The sequence below is a fragment of the Girardinichthys multiradiatus genome, chromosome 1, assembly GCF_021462225.1.
Source record: "Girardinichthys multiradiatus isolate DD_20200921_A chromosome 1, DD_fGirMul_XY1, whole genome shotgun sequence".
In the NCBI taxonomy this organism is placed as follows: Eukaryota; Metazoa; Chordata; class Actinopteri; order Cyprinodontiformes; family Goodeidae; genus Girardinichthys; species Girardinichthys multiradiatus.
The window spans coordinates 13,019,344-13,039,282 of NC_061794.1; the positions used below are offsets into that span (position 1 = coordinate 13,019,344).

The window sequence follows — 19,939 nt, forward strand, 5'->3', positions numbered from 1 at the left end:
GACCTACAGAGGACGTTGAGGTTACATAAAGTGTCCTTGCACCTTATAAAGATCGTCTTTTATCAGGTTCTTAATTCCAACAGCCATCAGTCATGTAGACAAGCTGGGTAACATGACCGTCACTCTACCTGTCACTAACACTTACAGGCGAGGAAATGCAGCACAGAGGTCCTTGATAACTCTGGAGGAGCTGCAGAGATCCACAGCTCAGGGTCACAAATCTGACCTTTGGAAAAAAAAAAGGGCAGAAGAAAGCAAATGTTAAAAGAAAGTCATTAGTAGGGGGCAAAGCAAACATGTAGAACAAGGTGCTCTGGTCAGATTAGACCAAAGTCTTGGCTTTGATTTTCTTCAGCATGGACAAGGAAGCTGGTCAGAGTTGGTGGAAAGATGGATGGAGCTAAATGCAGGACTACCCTGGAAGAAAAACTGTTAGAGGGTTCAAAACATTTGGTACTCGGGTGGAGGTTCAATTGTAGCAAAAATGGTTCTACAATGCCATGGCTAAGAGGGAGTTGAATAAAAATAATCGTCACACTTTTTAGACTTATACATGTAAAACAATTTGGAAACAACGTATTATTCCACTTGGACTTCACAAATATGCACTTCTTTGTGTTGTATGTCACATAAAATCCTAATCAAATTCATTATTTGGGTTGTAACATGAAAATGTTTGCAAAAGTTCAAGGGGTATGAGTTCTTTTGCAAGACACTATGTTTTTGCAAAGCATATCAGCAGTGGATGGAATCAATTGAAAATATACCTTCACCTTTTTAAGTTTGCTGAACTTTTGGGTTTTATTGAGAACTTTAAATGAGATTTTAGCAGCATGTCTCATTGCTGTTCAAGTAATGAGCACAGTTATTATAAGCTCAAGAAAAACTTTTTTTCTGACATTACCTGGAGGCATCACTGTCATCTTTGCTGTGTGCTCTATCAGAGAGGAGAGGCTGCACCAAAAAAGCTGTTGCTTTTAGATTAATTGAAAGTGGTTCATGTCTGAAAGGGGCTTAGAGAAGTGCTGTTAGTCTTCTGCTGTAGACAAAGTAAAGAAAAAGTATGTCATGATTTATATAGGCCGGAGCGATAACAATCAGATGGATGAGAATGAATCTTGTCCATTTGTTCACCCCTACTTTGACTTGTGTGAGATATTTTATATTCTAACTAAAACACTGCTGAGTTCAGGCTGATAAACATAAGATTTACATTGATTTATTTTGTTAGATACACACTGAGCATTGAACCATTATTGGAGATGGCTAGTTTATTCATTGTTTTCTAACTTTAACCAGGACTCTTGCCCAGTAAAAGACACGATTTGCTGACATTATTATGAATTGTGTGCTTTTATTAAGTTTTTTATCAGTCAACATGTCCCCTTTATCACAGTTAAATAAGTAGCTTGCTGTTTTTTCGTCAACAACACTGCATAAAAGCAGTTCAGGCTTAAAATATTACTCAATTATGCCATGATTAGAATATTCATTCGCTGTAACCTTAAAAATCAGGGTTTGCGAAAGAGTGAAGTAGATGACTCGGTATAATACTGGAGCCCCCCTTCAATCATTTTTAAAAATGTGATAATCACAGTCACTACAGATCAATTTAGACTGATTACCTGCACCGTGAACATTTAAAATGTCTCCCACAGTGTTTTAAATACTGCATAAAAGATTTGCTGAGCTCATATCTGATGTTGTGCATGTTATTGTGATTGTCATGGTCTCTAAAGTGCTGCCTTGTTGGCAGCACTCCTTTTCAGCAGAGAAGCATACAATGAAGTGAAGAAAATGTACTTATGCTTAATATTGTATGTCAGTGTTGTGATTAGAGCCTGATTAGAAAACGGGTTAAGAATCATTGCCAAGATGTCCAGGCTGAGCCTACACAGCGTGGCTCCACTCCATAGCTATGTCCTTATGAGGAATAATACCAAACTTAGTTTACTGGAATTAATAATTAACAACACATGGCCTAAAATTGGCAGAATGTTTAAAACATTTTGAGACAAAATCCTATTTTTCAACATCGCTCTTTGCAGTAAAACACTGTAAAATATCACATCCTTCCTTAGCAGCTCACAAGTAATTACAATCTATAAAGAGATATTGTTTTAATATGGAAATGGAGTCAGTGTTACACTTCATTCATTGCAGCCTGTCATGTAATTTTATGGCAGATTCCCTGAGGAGAAGCAGAGCATTTCACACACAAGGTCCCAGTTTGGTTTCAGTTGTATAAGAGCAGTGCAGAGCAGTGATTGCCTATTAAATCTGATAAAAGTATTTTATCAGTAAGTACTAACTACAGATGTGACTGCACTGGCGTAATTAAAGACGAAAACCTGAAAACAGATAAGGTAGAATGGCTGGAGAGTTTTTTTGGATGTTATACCTGTTTGAATAAGAAACTGTAAAGTGTTGATGCTGCTGATAATGATGTTTTTTTTCTTTATGCTGCCTGTTCTCAGGGAATGGAAGTGTTTAGAGTTGAATAACTGCATCATGCCCACCAGGTCTAAGCTTTGCAGTGATACACAGTGACTCAGGGGAACATTGTGAAAGAGAGTCATGGCAGCTTCCAGACGGTTCAGACAGAGATATTATGATATTTCTATGCTTGTACCCTGATGGTATGTAGTGTGATCAAAGCACAGATATGTGGCATATATTAAGGCTCTTTTTAAAGCTTCACATGCTCAATCACTATATCGTGTTCACTATATAAAGGACTAAATAGTTGACATAGGTAGCGTTTAAATGCTAGTTCAAATGAATGCTGAGAATATGGCAGCAAGACATAAGAAAATCATGCAATCTTGCTGTCAAATACCATGATGACAATATCAGAACCAACAAATCCACATTATCCTCCCCTGTTTCTTTGTCGTCTGTTGTTATGGTGCTTCCACCTCTCTCTGTGATCTGTACAGGTCCTTCTCAAAATATTAGCATATTGTGATAAAGTTAATTATTTTCCATAATGTAATGATGAAAATTTAACATTCATATATTTTAGATTCATTGCACACTAACTGAAATATTTCAGGTCTTTTATTGTCTTAATACGGATGATTTTGGCATACAGCTCATGAAAACCCAAAATTCCTATCTGACAAAATTAGCATATCATTAAAAGGGTCTCTAAACGAGCTATGAACCTAATCATCTGAATCAACGAGTTAACTCTAAACACCTGCAAAAGATTCCTGAGGCCTTTAAAACTCCCAGCCTGGTTCATCACTCAAAACCCCAATCATGGGTAAGACTGCCGACCTGACTGCTGTCCAGAAGGCCACTATTGACACCATCAAGCAAGAGGGTAAGACACAGAAAGAAATTTCTGAACAAATAGGCTGTTCCCAGAGTGCTGTATCAAGGCACCTCAGTGGGAAGTCTGTGGGAAGGAAAAAGTGTGGCAGAAAACGCTGCACAACGAGAAGAGGTGACCGGACCCTGAGGAAGATTGTGGAGAAAGGCCGATTCCAGACCTTGGGGGACCTGCGGAAGCAGTGGACTGAGTCTGGAGTAGAAACATCCAGAGCCACCGTGCACAGGCGTGTGCTGGAAATGGGCTACAGGTGCCGCATTCCCCAGGTCAAGCCACTTTTGAACCAGAAACAGCGGCAGAAGCGCCTGACCTGGGCTACAGAGAAGCAGCACTGGACTGTTGCTCAGTGGTCCAAAGTACTTTTTTCGGATGAAAGCAAATTCTGCATGTCATTCGGAAATCAAGGTGCCAGAGTCTGGAGGAAGACTGGGGAGAAGGAAATGCCAAAATGCCAGAAGTCCAGTGTCAAGTACCCACAGTCAGTGATGGTCTGGGGTGCCGTGTCAGCTGCTGGTGTTGGTCCACTGTGTTTTATCAAGGGCAGGGTCAATGCAGCTAGCTATCAGGAGATTTTGGAGCACTTCATGCTTCCATCTGCTGAAAAGCTTTATGGAGATGAAGATTTCATTTTTCAGCTCAACCTGGCACCTGCTCACAGTGCCAAAACCACTGGTAAATGGTTTACTGACCATGGTATCACTGTGCTCAATTGGCCTGCCAACTCTCCTGACCTGAACCCCATAGAGAATCTGTGGGATATTGTGAAGAGAACGTTGAGAGACTCAAGACCCAACACTCTGGATGAGCTAAAGGCCGCTATCGAAGCATCCTGGGCCTCCATAAGACCTCAGCAGTGCCACAGGCTGATTGCCTCCATGCCACGCCGCATTGAAGCAGTCATTTCTGCCAAAGGATTCCCGACCAAGTATTGAGTGCATAACTGTACATGATTATTTGAAGGTTGACGTTTTTTGTATTAAAAACACTTTTCTTTTATTGGTCGGATGAAATATGCTAATTTTGTGAGATAGGAATTTTGGGTTTTCATGAGCTGTATGCCAAAATCATCCGTATTAAGACAATAAAAGACCTGAAATATTTCAGTTAGTGTGCAATGAATCTAAAATATATGAATGTTAAATTTTCATCATGACTTTATGGAAAATAATGAACTTTATCACAATATGCTAATATTTTGAGAAGGACCTGTATAATTTGTAGGTATTTACAGAAGTGAGACTACATGAATATATCAATATAGAACAAAATGAATTTCTGACTCATGGAATATAATAATAGAGAACAATTACTACATTTCTAACAATCCATTTTATTTCTTTAAACTGAACACAACAAAATTGTGACAATGCTATTTTTGCATGTACCTTAGCTAAGAGTCAAAATAATGTAGAAGTTAGTATGTCAGTGGCAGTGAGCATGATTGGTATACAATAACATAATGCATATATATATATATATATATATATATATATATATATATATATATATAACTGTGTCACCAGCAAAGCAACCCCACACCATCACACCTCCTCCTCCATGCTTCACGGTGGGAACCAGGCATGTAGAGTCCATCCGTTCACCTCTTCTGCGCCGCATAAAGACACGGTGGTTGGAACCAAAGATCTCAAACTTGGACTCATCAGACCAAAGCACAGATTTCCACTGGTCTAATGTCCATTCCTTGTGTTCTTTAGCCCAAACAAGTCTCTTCTGCTTGTTGCCTGTCCTCAGCAGTGGTTTCCTAGCAGCTATTTTACCATGAAGGCCTGATTCACACAGTCTCCTCTTAACAGTTGTTCTAGAGATGTTTCTACTGCTAGAACTCTGTGTGGCATTGACCGGTTCTCTAATCTGAGCTGCTGTTAACCTGTGATTTTTGAGGCTGGTGATTCGGATGAACTTATTGTCCGCAGCAGAGGTGACTCTTGGTCTTCCTTTCCTGGGGCGGTCCTCATGTGAGCCAGTTTCTTTGTAGCGCTTGATGGTTTTTGCGACTGCACTTGGGGACACTTTCAAAGTTTTCGGAAGCGCTGAAAGGAAAGTGAGAAAAAAAAGATTACTAAAGTATTTTTAAGTTTTATTTTTATTTTGTTTCTGCCCTGAAAGGCAAGTGAGAATTTGTTTTTTCAGAGGCTTATTTTTCTGAGTGCTTGTACTTGTAATACTTAGCTCTGCAACTAGAGGCACTAGAATAAAACTACCAGCCTTCACTGACAGCTGCATTGTTCAAGGGGACATTGGTTTTGCAAACCATAACCAATGTCCCCTTTTCTAAAGGAGATTGTTGTAAAGTAAAACAAACTACAGCGAAAGCACATAAACAGTGTATTTGGTGGCCATGCTGTGTTGTTATCATACCAAGATTGTATATTCATGTGAGATATAGAATGAACTCCAGCATTGATCAAGGATAGGTCTGCAGGACAAATGACCATTGCCCACCATGACTGCTCTTTCTTGGGACCAAGACTGAATCTTGCAAATGGCCTTAAAACTTGCTCTCAGTAAATGCTTATCATAACCTGTCACAATAAATTAGAAAAGGGTATGTTTAATCAACAGGCAAAACTGAAAATATGAACCCTTTAATGATTTATATATGTATTTATTTGCTATATGTACTGTATTGATATTTTGGTTCAATAAAAACTCATTTTTCTATCTGAGTCAACAGAGTGTGAAATAAATCTTGGTTTACTTTTCTAAGTCTTTTTTCTCTTGCCTCAAGCCTGGAAAGGCCTGTGGAAAAAAAAATCGTATTTTTCTAAGTGTGTATTTTTGTAATACCACTTCTGTCCACTAAAAAGGGGTATCGCAGCCAGTGAGCCAGGTGCAGGTGAGTGCAGAAAGTTATATTTTGTTTAAAAAATCTAGAAGTCTGGTTTTAAAAGATGTTTTGGGATGTTTTTAGACAAAAAAATCTTACCTAAAATGCCAGATATGGAATTAGTCCTTTAAAAATGAGCTGCTTTTAAATTCGCTACAGTGGTTTCAGAGACACAAAGGCCCGTGTGAGACCCAGGTTTCAGGTGGAGTTGGCTATAGCTCACCCCGCGGAATATGATCTGATCCTGGCAGAGCGCACTGTCTTTTTACCACTAGCTAATTTTTCTTAATGAAGATTGGGCATCAATGCTTCTACTTTACTGTGTTTTACCTTTTTGACTAATTTTAGAGGTACACGTTATGGTGAAAGCACTTGGGCATTTTCAACTAGTGAAAATAATCAGTTGTGGACATTACCAAGCTATGGTTAGCATTAGCATTCTTGGATCCTTTGGGTCTGATGGAGTTGTTCCCTAAACTCCTGCGTGCTCGTTTGTTTGGTAAAGCTAAGACATCCTATACTGTTACTAATAAAAACAAAGTAATAAAAGAACATGGAGACTGCGCAGTCTTTAGATGCCTGTACAGGGAGAAGCTCGTCCGAATACTTCCGAAACTTCTGAATACTACTCCCAGAACAGCAGTTTTATCCAGAAGCAAGGCGTGTACATTACAAAGAAAAAAACATACAAATGTATGTCTGATTTCTTATCCGGAACTGTCTGGCACTCTGACATTCAGCTGCCTTTTCAGCACTTCCTGTTTTTCCACTTTTGACCTTTCTCTACAGACATATACACAAATATCTTCTTGTTGCAAGGCAGAAATCTTACATACAGAAATAACATATTGTTGTGAAACAGAAATCTTACAGACATATACACAGAGAAGCCTGTTAGCAGGCCTCTAAGTTACACAATACATTTTATTTCACACATTATTAAACATACTTGAGCATAGCAATACAGATCCTATAAGCATAGCATGAATATTTTCCAACAGGTCACAGTGCATTCTGGTGTTTTTTTGACAGAGTTACTATGTAACTTCTGCTCTCTCTTTACTGTAGTATCTGACAAATTTTCAGTGTATGATATAGTGCATGTACTTGGACATTTTTAATCTGAAATGCATCACATTCTAACGTTAGCATGCTCAGGTCAGACCACATGGCTTTACAACATAATTTGTGAAGTAGGGCAGAATGTCTGAACACTACTTTTACTTCCATGTCATAAATTTGTGGTGCACTATACTGAATATAATAATAACACCTATTAATATTGAGTACCACGCCAAAGTGGCTGACTCTCTGATGATCTGCTAATTAATAAGTGACAATCAGAAGACAGCTATAGACCTTTCTGTTAGATGTGTGTTTGCCCCCCATGTGTGTGTCAGTGTGTGGAGTCATGTTGTTCTTAGGTATTCTCATGACTCCAGGATAAGGCCATCAGACCACTGCTTATCTCTGAGAGCTAGCCTCTGTACTCCGTATCAGCTTCTTGTTGTACTTTATATGTCAGTTTTGACAGCATCCAGAGCCCAGCGATAGCAACTGCTGCCATCTTTCACTTGCTGCTGCTGCTGTACGTGCATTTATTCATGTGAAATAGAGTCAAGGCCAAGTGTCTCAGAGCTGCTGAGTGACAGAAACCCACTGTCACATAAAATAACTGCTGTACATATGATGGAGTGCTAGCTGTGGCTCAGGGCACTTCATAAGGCAGCCCTCCCACTCACACACTTCCTACTTCAACACCCCTGCATTTGCTGTCTAACTGTTGCTTCGGGTTTATTGGATGAAGCCCCTTCATCTGCTCAGTGTTGAAGCACGTCACAGGGCGCTGATATCTGGTGGCACCTCGGTCTTTCAAGCAGCCAGCAAGTTTACAGGGGCTTGACTCAGCAGAATGAAACTGAGGTTGGGCTTAGTGGTGGCAGCAAAATGGCTGATGCATTGAAATAAAATTTGCATAGCAGTTTTTTCATGGAGGCGATTGTGTTTTATGACTGTAAAGATTGCTTTAAGCGATGATTTTATTTAAAAACACCACTGAGAACTGCAATCCTTCTATGAATCCATTAATTAAGATGCAAGCCAGTCCTGTGAGCAAACCTTTGGTGACAAGATTGTAATGCAAAAGAGGGAAAAAGTCTGATCTGTGAAAAGATAAAAGGGAATTACCAAGACAAGAAGAGCAGTTTCTCCGTGGACCACAAATATGCACAACAATGTTTACTCAAAGTTTCTGAAGAGCAAACAAGATAAATCTCCTGGAGATTGCCAAGTGAGCATTTTTACACAGAAAAATCAACTCTGCTGATTCCAACTGATTGACAGTCTAAAGAATGATAATTTAGGCCAAACCCAAGGATTTCCTTCCATTAGTTCTCCGTTTAATACACAAAACCATTCACCTGTACCTTTTGCAAGTTGGATAATCAAGACTGAGACATGTTGCATTTTTTTGTTGTGATGCTATTAGTAAGGGGTAGATATAAACCACCTTCACAGAAAATATCATCACAGATTTGTACTGCAAAAATGCCAAAGCCTTGTAAGGGTTACCACTGCAAATGGCTTGTCTGTTGCAGAAAATGATTACAGCTGCATGTTCATATTGTGAACCCTGAATGGTTCATGTTTTTGATATTTTTATAAAAAATAAACACATAAATTAATCTTTCATGTAGATTGCATTTCTTCCACTTCTAAAATTAGATTTTGGAGAAATCGTTTCATTCCAGCTCATGTTGTCTTATGTGTGTTTGGCATGTTAATGCTCTGATTGTAGCCTTGCTAAATAAAAACTGGTCAATAGGAGGCATAGCGAGACAATGGTGTCCATTCATTCCCCAACCCCAACAACCCCCGCCTTTTTTATGTCCTTTGACTGTTATTAAATCTGAGTGAGAATGACTCCTAAACAAATTTAAATATTTCAGAGTGACAGCCTGATGCCTGAGTCTAATAACCACATTTCCTCAGAGTAGGCTATAAGTAGATAAAGGAACATTAAATTATTTAGAATGTTTAGGAAGAAACCAGAAACCACCACAGGCCCACTAGTCTCTGTGTTTACAGTACAGTACATTTTACACTGTCATGCACTCAAATGGTGCAGGCCAAGAATGGAGCCCCTGCCTAAAATGGACGCAATTGATCTAGACTGAAATCTGCAGCTGCCCACAGGAATAAGGCAAATGCCTTCTGGAGAAAATTTATATTGTTAAACAAGACAAAGATAGAGTTATTTAACAATAATGATTGATTATCTTGGAAGGAGTCAAGGTGGGGCATTCAAACCCCCCAAAATGCATGGTGGTGGTACAATCATGCTGTGGGGCTAAATCAACAACTAGATGGTCTAAACTTGGACACAATTTAGGTCTTTAACAGAACTATGGCAGAGACACCCTTAAAACTGGTTTTGGAATGTATACAACAGGAAAACATTATGTTCCATCCGTCCGTCCGTCCGTCCGTCCTTCCTTCCTTCCTTCCTTCCGTCCTTCCCAGAAATGTGGTTTTCAGAGTTTTAGGGCACTACATAAAACTAAAGAAGGAAACTCCAGCAGTTAAACTTGCTAAATTTTAATATGCAAGATTTCAATCACAGACTTTCATCGGGGAAAACCAAGGATAGCACATAAAACACCAAACACCAGATAAACAGAAAAACATTGCTAGTTTGTTTCTTTTTGAGGATTAAGGAAGCATAGCAATTCCTTTGATATTTTTAGTTTAGTTTGGAGAAGTAAACAGCAATAGCAGAAATGCTTTGATTTTCCACTTTCAAAGTACAGTGAAATCACTGTGTTTTGAAGGTAAAACTGGAAAATGGTAATAACGAGGAAACATTACTTCTGCTTTTATATAGAGAACAGACTTTCATTTTACTGCAACTAAAAAACATATGAATAAAATATTTAGATAGTGAGGAGGCCCAGTACAAACCGACAGGGAAATGGAGGAGCAGTGGAGGAGCAGTTTTGTAAATTGTTAACATCTTAATTTAAATGTATGCTATCACACACAAAACCTTAGTTCTTCAATATGTCATACTTAGAATACTTTTACATGGATAAGAAAAATCCTGGTTTTAAATTAGCAAATGCCTCTTTTTTTAAATAAAATATTCAAACGATTTGATTCTGCAGGTGGAGACATATCTGACTCATCACATTTCTTTTCAGATTTGCTCCTAAATGAGGTCACTTTTGAAACGTGGGTGTCTCATGACCATTGGGTAATTTCATGAGTCATTTGTGTTGATCAACAACCCATTCAACCTTTGCCATTACTGCACTCATTTCATGCTCACTTAAGGAACCTCTGAGAACATTCTGGGCTGAGCAGAGGCAGCAGAACGAAGGGGCACCAGTTGGTGAATGCCAAGGACTGACCTGACACGAGCTGCAGGCACAGACTCTTCTCTTTTCTGCCTTCACTGGGCTGATTTAATTTCATTTCACTGTCAACCTGAATTGCCCTCTCAGGCAGCTTTCTGTACAACATAAAAGAGGGAAGGAGGAAACTCCAGCTCATTACAAAGGTGATAGAAGCCTGCACTGCTTTTATCTTGGTTTTCCAGCTCTACCTTGAGTGGAAACACTGTAATACTCTGCAAATGTTATTTCTATGGACATTAATGTAAAAAAGTTAGCTTTAAATTGGATTTGTTCTTCGCACACCATAATTCTTAACCTCAAATGCGATTCATTCAATTATTAAGTGGCTATCTTTCTTCTCATACAAGATTTCAACGACTGATTTAAAATGACGAATCATTTATGCTGCACCGTTTGTTCTTCAAAGCAGTCGACGCCTCAAGCAGTTCATTGTGATTAAAGCTTGTGTATGTATAAACCACAAGATTATTAACGTCTAATAGGTCTCATGAACAAACCAGGAGAGGCTGAATTTGAAATTTAAAAAACTATTAAATATGTTCCCTCGGGTTTCCAAATAATTTGCGAAAATATAACTGGTGCCATGGTAAGTGTTGCATGAACCTGCTGCAACAGGCAGTGCAGAGGGCTTTTCCTTCCATCAATGTAAACAGTCCTCTTTTGTTTCTCCCAGTTATTGGAAGGTTTTTGCTGTGAATTATCAGCGACAGTCATCAGATGTGTGCTGTAAAGCTCCTTGCAGAAAAACTCATTGCTCACCTTGAGAATATTTAGCAGGTGTATGTTTAAGCACCAAGGAGCTGCCAGACATTCATCCCATGCTCTCATGGGAATTTATTTGAACTCATTTAGTGTTTCAAATGAGCAGAATTTATATTTGGAAAATATGTAAGGTCATTATGCAGGTTGTGGAGTAAAATGCTGAGCTGAAAGCTTTGAAAATTATTTTATCAATTCTTTTAAATTGTTGTGAAATAGTATTCACTTCCCAACAGCTTCCTTCTGTCTTTGCTTTATTTTTCACAGCTATATGTTTTTAGATCTTTGCAGATTAAATACAAAACACATCTTTTTAATGATGATGATTACATTTATTAAGGGAAAAGTCATTAAACTAACCTACCCTACCCTACAGCCCCTACAAAAAAGCACTTGCCTCTTAAACTTAATAACTGGTTGTGCCACCCTTGCCAGCAATAGTTGTCATCAAGTACTTGCGATAACTGTCATGTGTCCTTTACATCGTTTCTCGCCCACTCTTCTTTACAGAATTGTCTGTTTAATGTCACAGCATCTCAATTGCATTTAACTTTGGACTTTGATAAGGCCACTCCATAACCATTTTTTTTTTAGCTATTTAAAGGTGAATGTTCTGCTGTTCTTAGGATCACTTTCAAGGTTCATAATTCAAGTGCGCTTGAGCTTAAGGTCAAGAACTGATATGTTCTTTCTGATCAGCTGCATTTTTTTCACCTTGGAACTCCCCTATGGATGCTGTTTTTGTTCCATGTACTTTTTAGAGTTGAATCGTGTACCCTAGTCTTAATTGAGACTATGTGAGAACGATTAATGTTAGAGTAATATTAGTAGGCCAGCCACTCACCACTGTTTCATGTTTTCCTCACTTGTAGATAATAGCTCTCACTGTGGTTTGCAGGCCTTTAACCCTTTCCAGACTGATACATGAGAATTGCTTTGTTTGCCATCTGTTCTTAAATGTCTTTAAGTTAGGACACAATGTTGTTGCTCTTTGAAATCTACAGTATTTGCCTACTTCATGTTGTCAGGTTCTATTGAAAATATTTCTTGATTCTTCTTTGTCTGACCATAATTAGAGCTGAGGTAGCTTGTGAGACTGAACCCCTATTTAAAAAAAATGTGGTTAAGAACTGCATTACATGAAAAAGATGAGAAGATGAAGATGTAAATTTTTTTCAAAACATGAGGAAATAAGTGTCAGAAATTTGTGGCTGGAAAGATCTTTTTCAAAATTTTACTAATTAGTAGGAAGAAATTGAGAAATAACTTTTTTCTTTGCCAAATAGCTACCTTATTAGTTCAGACGCTGTCACACGCTGTCAAAATCTTTTTTTTTCTGGGTGCTTGGATAGAATTATAACAGTAACTCTCAAAAAGCAGAGTTCTCTGGGCGAACCATCACTCTGAGATATTCTGTTCATTTGCAGTCTCAGTAGATCTCAAGTCGGCTTGAAAATTGGTCTGTCATCGAAGCACAGAGCCCAGCAGTCTCCTCTCTGTCATCCAGTCACATTTTATTTCTGGCTGTGGTATGTGTTTCCTTACCTCATTTCAATACTCAAATAAAAAAAAGCTACCCAGTGAACTTCCAATATTTTAAAATATAGTCGAGTACTGCCCACTCGGGCACAGGTGAAATTTAGATTCTGAACACAGGAAGGTTTGCTTTTAAATGATGTGCAAGCTTATTATTTATAACAAAAGGAGGTGCTGTCTTGATTCTTTAATCTTAATGCAAACCATCCTCATCAACCTTTGGCTACTTTCAATTTTGTTACTAATTAGCCAAAGTTCTTTTTTCCAAATGCAGGCTGTCTTTATAAGGTGCACATTGAAAGAGACACATTCAGTTTCATGGTTATGGAACCATGGTTCATGGTTATAAGCTAATTTTGATTAAATAACGTGAAGTATGTTTTACTTTAATGGTACCTTGCAGTTCATAGAGCTGCTGACTTGTAACATTGTTAGCTTTCATCAAATGTGCATATAGACTTAGTGAAGAGATATTCTGGTCTACTGAATTTACCTTGCAAACGTATATGGACCGGATTTTCACATTTTATATCATTAAAACCACAAACCTTAATGAAATTAAATACAGTTTGATGTGATAGAGCCTGACACAGTACTGCATAGCTGTGAAGTGAAAGGAAAATGATACATGTTTTTGAAAAATATTTACAAGTGTCAATGTATTTGGCCCCCTTTACTCAGAGACCCATAACTAATCCTGATGATAGAATAGAGTAGGAACTTTATTACCTGCCTAGGATGTACTCTGCCTCTTGCCCAATGATGGGGTACAGGCACCAGCCCCCTGTGAAGACGATGAATGGATGGATTGATACCTCCTTAATCCCATGGACACAATTGTTATTTTAAAGCAACGTGTAAGATGTTATTGATGATATGTATTGTATACAATGACCCTAAGAACCAACCTAATTCACTTAATTCATCATAATGTAATTTAATCTCAGTATTATTACACATTTTCTGTTAGAGCCTCAGGAGTCATGCAAAACAAATTGCTATATGTTGTGGAAAACTAACAATGCATGTGATTCTAAACCCATTATCCCCTCTGTGAAACATGGTGGTTGCAGCATGATGCTTTGGGGATTCCTTTCTTCAGCAAGGAAAGGGCGGATGGTCAGAGTTAATGGGAAGATGGTCGAAGCTAAATACAGGAAAATCCTGAAATTAATCCCGTTAGACTCTGTAAAACGCTAGAGATTGGTGCGGAGGTTCACCGTCCACCAGCACAATGACCCTAAACATACAGTCAGTCAGTCAGTCATTTTCTACCGCTTATTCCATAGTGGGTCGCGGGGGAGCTGGTGCCTATCTCCAGCAGTCTATGGGCGAGAGGCAGGGTACACCTAAACATACAACCAGGGCTAAAATGGAAGGATTTAGATCACAGCATATTTATGAGTTCAAATTATCCAGTCAAAGTCTGGACATAAATACAATTGAGAATGACACTGAACTATTTTGCAAACAAGAATGGGGATTTATGTCTTTCTTGAACTACAAAGCCAGTAGAGACATTCCCTAAAAGAATTGCTGCTGTAACTACAGTGAAAGAAAAATCATTTAAAGCCTTGTTTTTTTTTTCTACTTCCACTTCATGATTATGCACTATTTTCAATTGATTTATTCAATAAAATGTAAATGAAATACATTAAAGTTTGTGGGTGTAAGAAAAAAAAAAAGATGGCTGTAATAACTTTGTGACAAGATGTAAAAAAGTTGAGATGTCAAGTCGTTCAAGTGGAATTAATACTTAACACTATAAAACATTTAAATCCATTTACCTTTCTTTCAGTGTTTAGTTTGACATATACACGGCGTACATAAAACATAAAACCCGTAAGTGTTTCTGAAATATGCAGATCCAAAGCTAGATTCTCTGCAACAGTGGGTTGATTTCACCTTCAAACATCAGTTGCTCCTAATTATGATCTTATTATGCTAACATTGTGGACCCTTTCTCCTCTAATGTGTTTGACAGGCCAGTTGGCGGTGGGGACCTGCGAGATAGTGATGCTCAACAGAGACAGCAGTGTTCCTAGACGGACAATCGCCAGGCAGACTGCCCGCTGCGCCTGCCGGAGAGGCCAGATTGCCGGAACCACCAGGGCGAGGCCCGCTTGTGTAGATGGTGAGTACATAACTTTGATTATGGGACATGCTCCATGATTTTAGTTTCTGTGAAAACCAAGGGACTGAGAAGTAAGTTGTCTTGTGAGGATAAGAAAGTATTTTATTCTTCCGGTCATCATAGTTGCCTCTTACCCCTTTTACCAAGACATTCGTTAAAACAACATTAAAGTGTGAAAAGAGAGAGGAAAGATCTATTGTCGGTCTCTGGAAAATTAAATGTATTAGGTTTTATTTAATGTGAGCTTGCACTATTAAATAAAAGACAATTCTGGCAGTAAGGTATTCCATCCATTGTTTAACAGCATTACACACGTCTTAGGAGATTTTAGAAAGAAATTTGCTGAAATATCTTATTTTCAGATGTACTTTACTGTTTATTGTAGCTGGGGGATATAGTATGGATATGAAGGGGAAAGTTATGTAAAATGTGCCCACAGATTCATTAAAATATATCTTATATTTATCTTTATCTTCCATTTTAATTGTTGTTTTATTGCTTTGTTTGTACAGTGTCTTTGGTTGTTTTAAAAGGCACTTATAGATAATGCTAAAAAAATAAAATAATAATAATAATAATAATAATAATTATAATAATAATAATAGGGCTGCATGGTGGAGCATTTGGTAGCACTGTTGCCTTGCAGCAAGAAGGTCCTGGGTTTGACTCCCGGCCGGGGGTCTTTCTGCATGGAGTTTGCACCGGCTGCCCCGTGACCCACTATGGAAGAAGTGGTAGAAAATGACATGAATAATAATAATTATTATTATTGTTATTATCTTTTGACAGCAAAGTTTAAAGTTTTCATTGTTTTCAGTTAGCACAGTAACATAAAGCAATTTAGCCGCTAGCAAAAGCTTAACTTATATGATTTTGTTTCAGAAGTACAATTTTTTTTCACACTTAACTCTTGAGAATAGAAGAAAATTTCCTTTCTAGTCTGCTCATAAATCTGTCTCTAAATAGTTTAACTGGTACAAAATAGCAACGTTGATCTTGCTTCATTAGTGTGCTTATTCTTTCTAAAGTAGCAACTGCTCACTCCATTTTTGGTAAAAGGTCTGCACTTGTATAGCACTTTATCAAGTCCCCAGAGACTCCAAAGAGCTTTACACTACAATCAGTCATCCACCCATTCATTCACACATTCACACACTGACAGTGGTGAGCTACAATGTAGCCACAGCTGCCCTGGGGCACACTGACAGAAGAGAGGCTGCCATACAATCGGCCCTCTGACCACCATTAGCAGGAAAGGCGGTCGAAGTGTCTTTCTCAAAGACACAACGACTGAGACGGACAGAGCGGGGGTTCAAACCGGCAACCCACTGGTTACAAGACAAACTCCTACCACCTGAACCACAGTCATTATTATTTGAACAAGAATGTACATTCCTGTATGTATCTAGACATGCATGGGTGATAACAGCAGGATGATAGACCTCCTGTACGTAGTCGTTTGTTAACAAATGAGCTGAATATGTAAAATTAAAACAGTATATATGGTCAGTAATTTTGGGGTCAATCGACAACAGCACAAAGCAGGATTGGGTACCAAGCAGTATTTAAATTTTGCTAAAAGTGTTTATTAGCTTTGCAGTTTTAATCATCATACTCAATGATGAGAATCTGTTTTGATTTGCCAATTGGTGTTTATTACATGTGCATTACAAGCATTACTTTCACTAAACTCTTAAAGTTGGGACTTTGGCACCTTTTTGCCTTCTCTGTATATGGTAGGTTGAAGTAAAACTGCCTCTGTTACGCCTCTGGGCCACCAAGTGAGGGTCTCGGGAATACAGACAGACTAGGGATTTTAGGCAAAATCACTCTTAATACAGATTGAATGGTTTACTCTGAAGTGCGCCAAAACAGAACAAATCATCAGACTCCAGCAAAGGGCAGTTTTTTAATTGGCAGTGATGTTTGAAAACAGAACAAAATTGAGGAGGTGTCACACAACACAAGTATGTTTTATCATTTAGAATGGGAGAGGTCTTATACTGATTTCCTGCATAACATTCTATTTCGAGGCCATTTAGTCCCAGTCTGCACCTCTTCTGGTTCCACGATGCTGGCTTAATTTCTGAAAGTTTACGTGTGCAGGATATCTCTGACCTGATTTGGTCACTTATGAATGTCGCAAGCAGAGATCGGCATGTCTCATGCTCATGAAAAAATTGTCTACTGGTAATTTCACTTTAAAACTAAAAAGATTTAAATAGTACAGGGCTGTGAGAGGTATGTGCTCCCTGTACAGATTTCTTCAGTTTATTAATCACACTTAAATGTTTCAAATAACTTTAAAAATACAAATTACAGTTCAATACTGATTTCATTTAAGAGGAAAATTCTATCCAAACAAACCTGGGCCCATGTTAAAGATAAATTACCTTCTTGTTAAATCATGAATTAAATGTGATTAATGATATCCTAAATAAAATGAATCTGACAACATGAAGTAGGCTGAAAGAAGCAACACCATAAATAAAAACAGACAGATCCCAATGCTCTGTCATGATTACTGCTGTTTGTTGCATTAATTTGGTGTGGAGTGGTTACTGTAAATAATATTTTGATCTACTTATTTTCTGTCATGGCACCCAACAAAATGCAATAAAAACCCGTCAGCATGCCCTTTTCTGGTGTTAGCCTTTCGCTAATGCAATGACAGTATCAATTTGGATGCACTGTTCTGCCACAGCTAGACAGGGACAATGTTGCATTAATACCTGTAGTATTACACTCCTACAGTAGTAATTCTGGTCTTTTTAAGGAAAGAACTTGAAAAATGCTGAAAATGTTTTCTATTATTTTGGGACACTTCCTTTCAAGTCCATAGGAGCAGATCTGCTATATTAATGTTCATAAAAAGATTTCCAAAAATAAAATAACAAATTATAAATTATTGAAATACAGATACAATACACGAATTAAACCGAGGGATTATTAACTTCACAGATTTATTTTTTTATGGCACTGACATAACAAGAACAACATGAAAGATTGCACTAGAAAAACCACAGCACAGGTGTATCTATTAGCATTACGGATGTCTCTGTTCTATTATAGCTCCCATTGTAGTGAAATGTCATCCACAATAGTTGTGCCTTAGATCTGGCACACATGAACTGGTATACAGCTGCTATTCAGATTAATTACACATTTTCCTAAAGCACTATAGTAACTGTTTAGTTACTGTGTCTCAAACTGAGCACCCTTGTTTAGAGAAGTGTTACCAGCTTAGGATGTAAACTCAGACAGAGGCGCAGCCGAGCCCAACCTTCAAGAAACTTAGAGCAATTGTTTTGGGCTTCCTTTTTAGTCCATTAAAGAAACTGCCAGTGTAATTTTGTTGTTTAACCAGCCAATATATTATCTATTCGTGTGTTTCCCCTCTTTTCATTTTATAGACCTTTTAGAGTTTAGTGTGTGATTGGTTGTCTGTCAGGTTAAATTCTTCTCTTCATTTCTTGTGTCTTTAATGTATTCCGCTTTAATCAATATGACCTGTAACAGAGAATATTCAGTGTTCCTCTACCTTGGAGATAAAATTTTATACTTTAGGCCTCTCAAATTAGGTTACCGGTGATTCGAAAGATGAAAGGATTGAAGCCCAGGCTTGTCTTAATCTAATGGTATCACTGTCATAGACGTCACAGTGGACCTCTGTAGCTCCTGTAATGTTAGCACGGGCAATTTAATGGGCATTTTAGAACGATGGCTTGAACCTTGCTCTGTGAGACGTCCAAAGCTTGGGTTTTTGCTTGATATGCTAACCCTGCTTTAAACTTCTCCACAACTTTCTCCCTGACCTGTCAGCCGCATTCCTTGGTCTTTATGATGCTGTTTGTTCACTAATGTTCTCTAAAAAAAAAAAACAATTACAATATTAATCTACAGACAGTTGAGCTGGATTCTATTTGTTGGTATCAGAGTAAAGGCCCTGAATGCCTTGTGCTACACCCTGGGATAAAGGACTTTTTCAAGAACAGGAGACAACAAGGGCTGGCAATATTCAGAAATGTATTTGAATAAACCAAAAGAAATATGTTTCACTAATTTGTCAGTGGTTCATGCATGTGCGGAGGTGTAAATGAAGCTAAAACCCATAAGAAACCAGAAACAATGGGCCAGAGGCAGCCAAGATGACCTTCATGCTCATCATAGGAGCAACCTGATGAACAGCAGACAGAAGCAGCTTTTAAAGGGCTGGGAACACAACGGGCCCACGTGTGTCCCATACCTGATTCCTAGCATCGAGTCTGGCCTCAAAAACTTTAACTTCCACCTTAACATGATTTGCTGCTTTGTGTCTGTCACATAAAATCACGATTAAATATATTTTGGTTTGTGGTTTAAAATGACAATATGTAAATAAATTTAAAGTGTTGTGAATACTTTTCTGTCTATAGTGAATAAGCTGAAAACAAGGATTTGAATTCAGTCTATATTATAATGGATGGAAACTCAGAACTGCCAGTTTGTGAGTTTCCTTTCTGACCTTTAAGTCAGAGGATATTTAGTTTCTCTCAATCATATTCTGAATGCCTCATGACATCAATCAGCTTAGCAATATTTGCTGACTTCTAAACTTATTTATTCACTAAGAATACTCCACTTTGTTTTTCGTAGAACAGAAACTCACCTTCTTCTGGATCAATTTAATATGCTGTAATCCTTTAACAGCATCCGGAGGGGATCACTGTTTGTTTGTGACCTTTAGATAAAAACGTGACCCTTTATGAAAACAGAGCCTTCAGTTTTTGAATGTAGTGAGCAAACAAAAGCTACAAACCTTTCCTAACACTGTATGTTGACAGCAATGTCCAATTGTAGCAACATGTATATAAAGAGAAACCTGCTTAGTATAAGAATGAGTTAAACGTTTTCCTTTTTTCATTACCGTA

At 38.1% G+C, this 19,939-nt stretch overlaps 1 protein-coding gene across 1 annotated transcript in view; it reads left to right on the top strand.

The window, feature by feature from the left end:
• tafa5l (TAFA chemokine like family member 5, like) overlaps positions 1–19,939 on the top strand; it is an 83,878-nt gene that overhangs the window by 23,670 nt on the left and 40,269 nt on the right. The window contains exon 2 of the mRNA XM_047380247.1: positions 14,880–15,029. Within this exon, the coding sequence (XP_047236203.1) occupies positions 14,880–15,029 (150 nt within the window). The remainder of the gene's footprint in view (positions 1–14,879; positions 15,030–19,939) is intronic.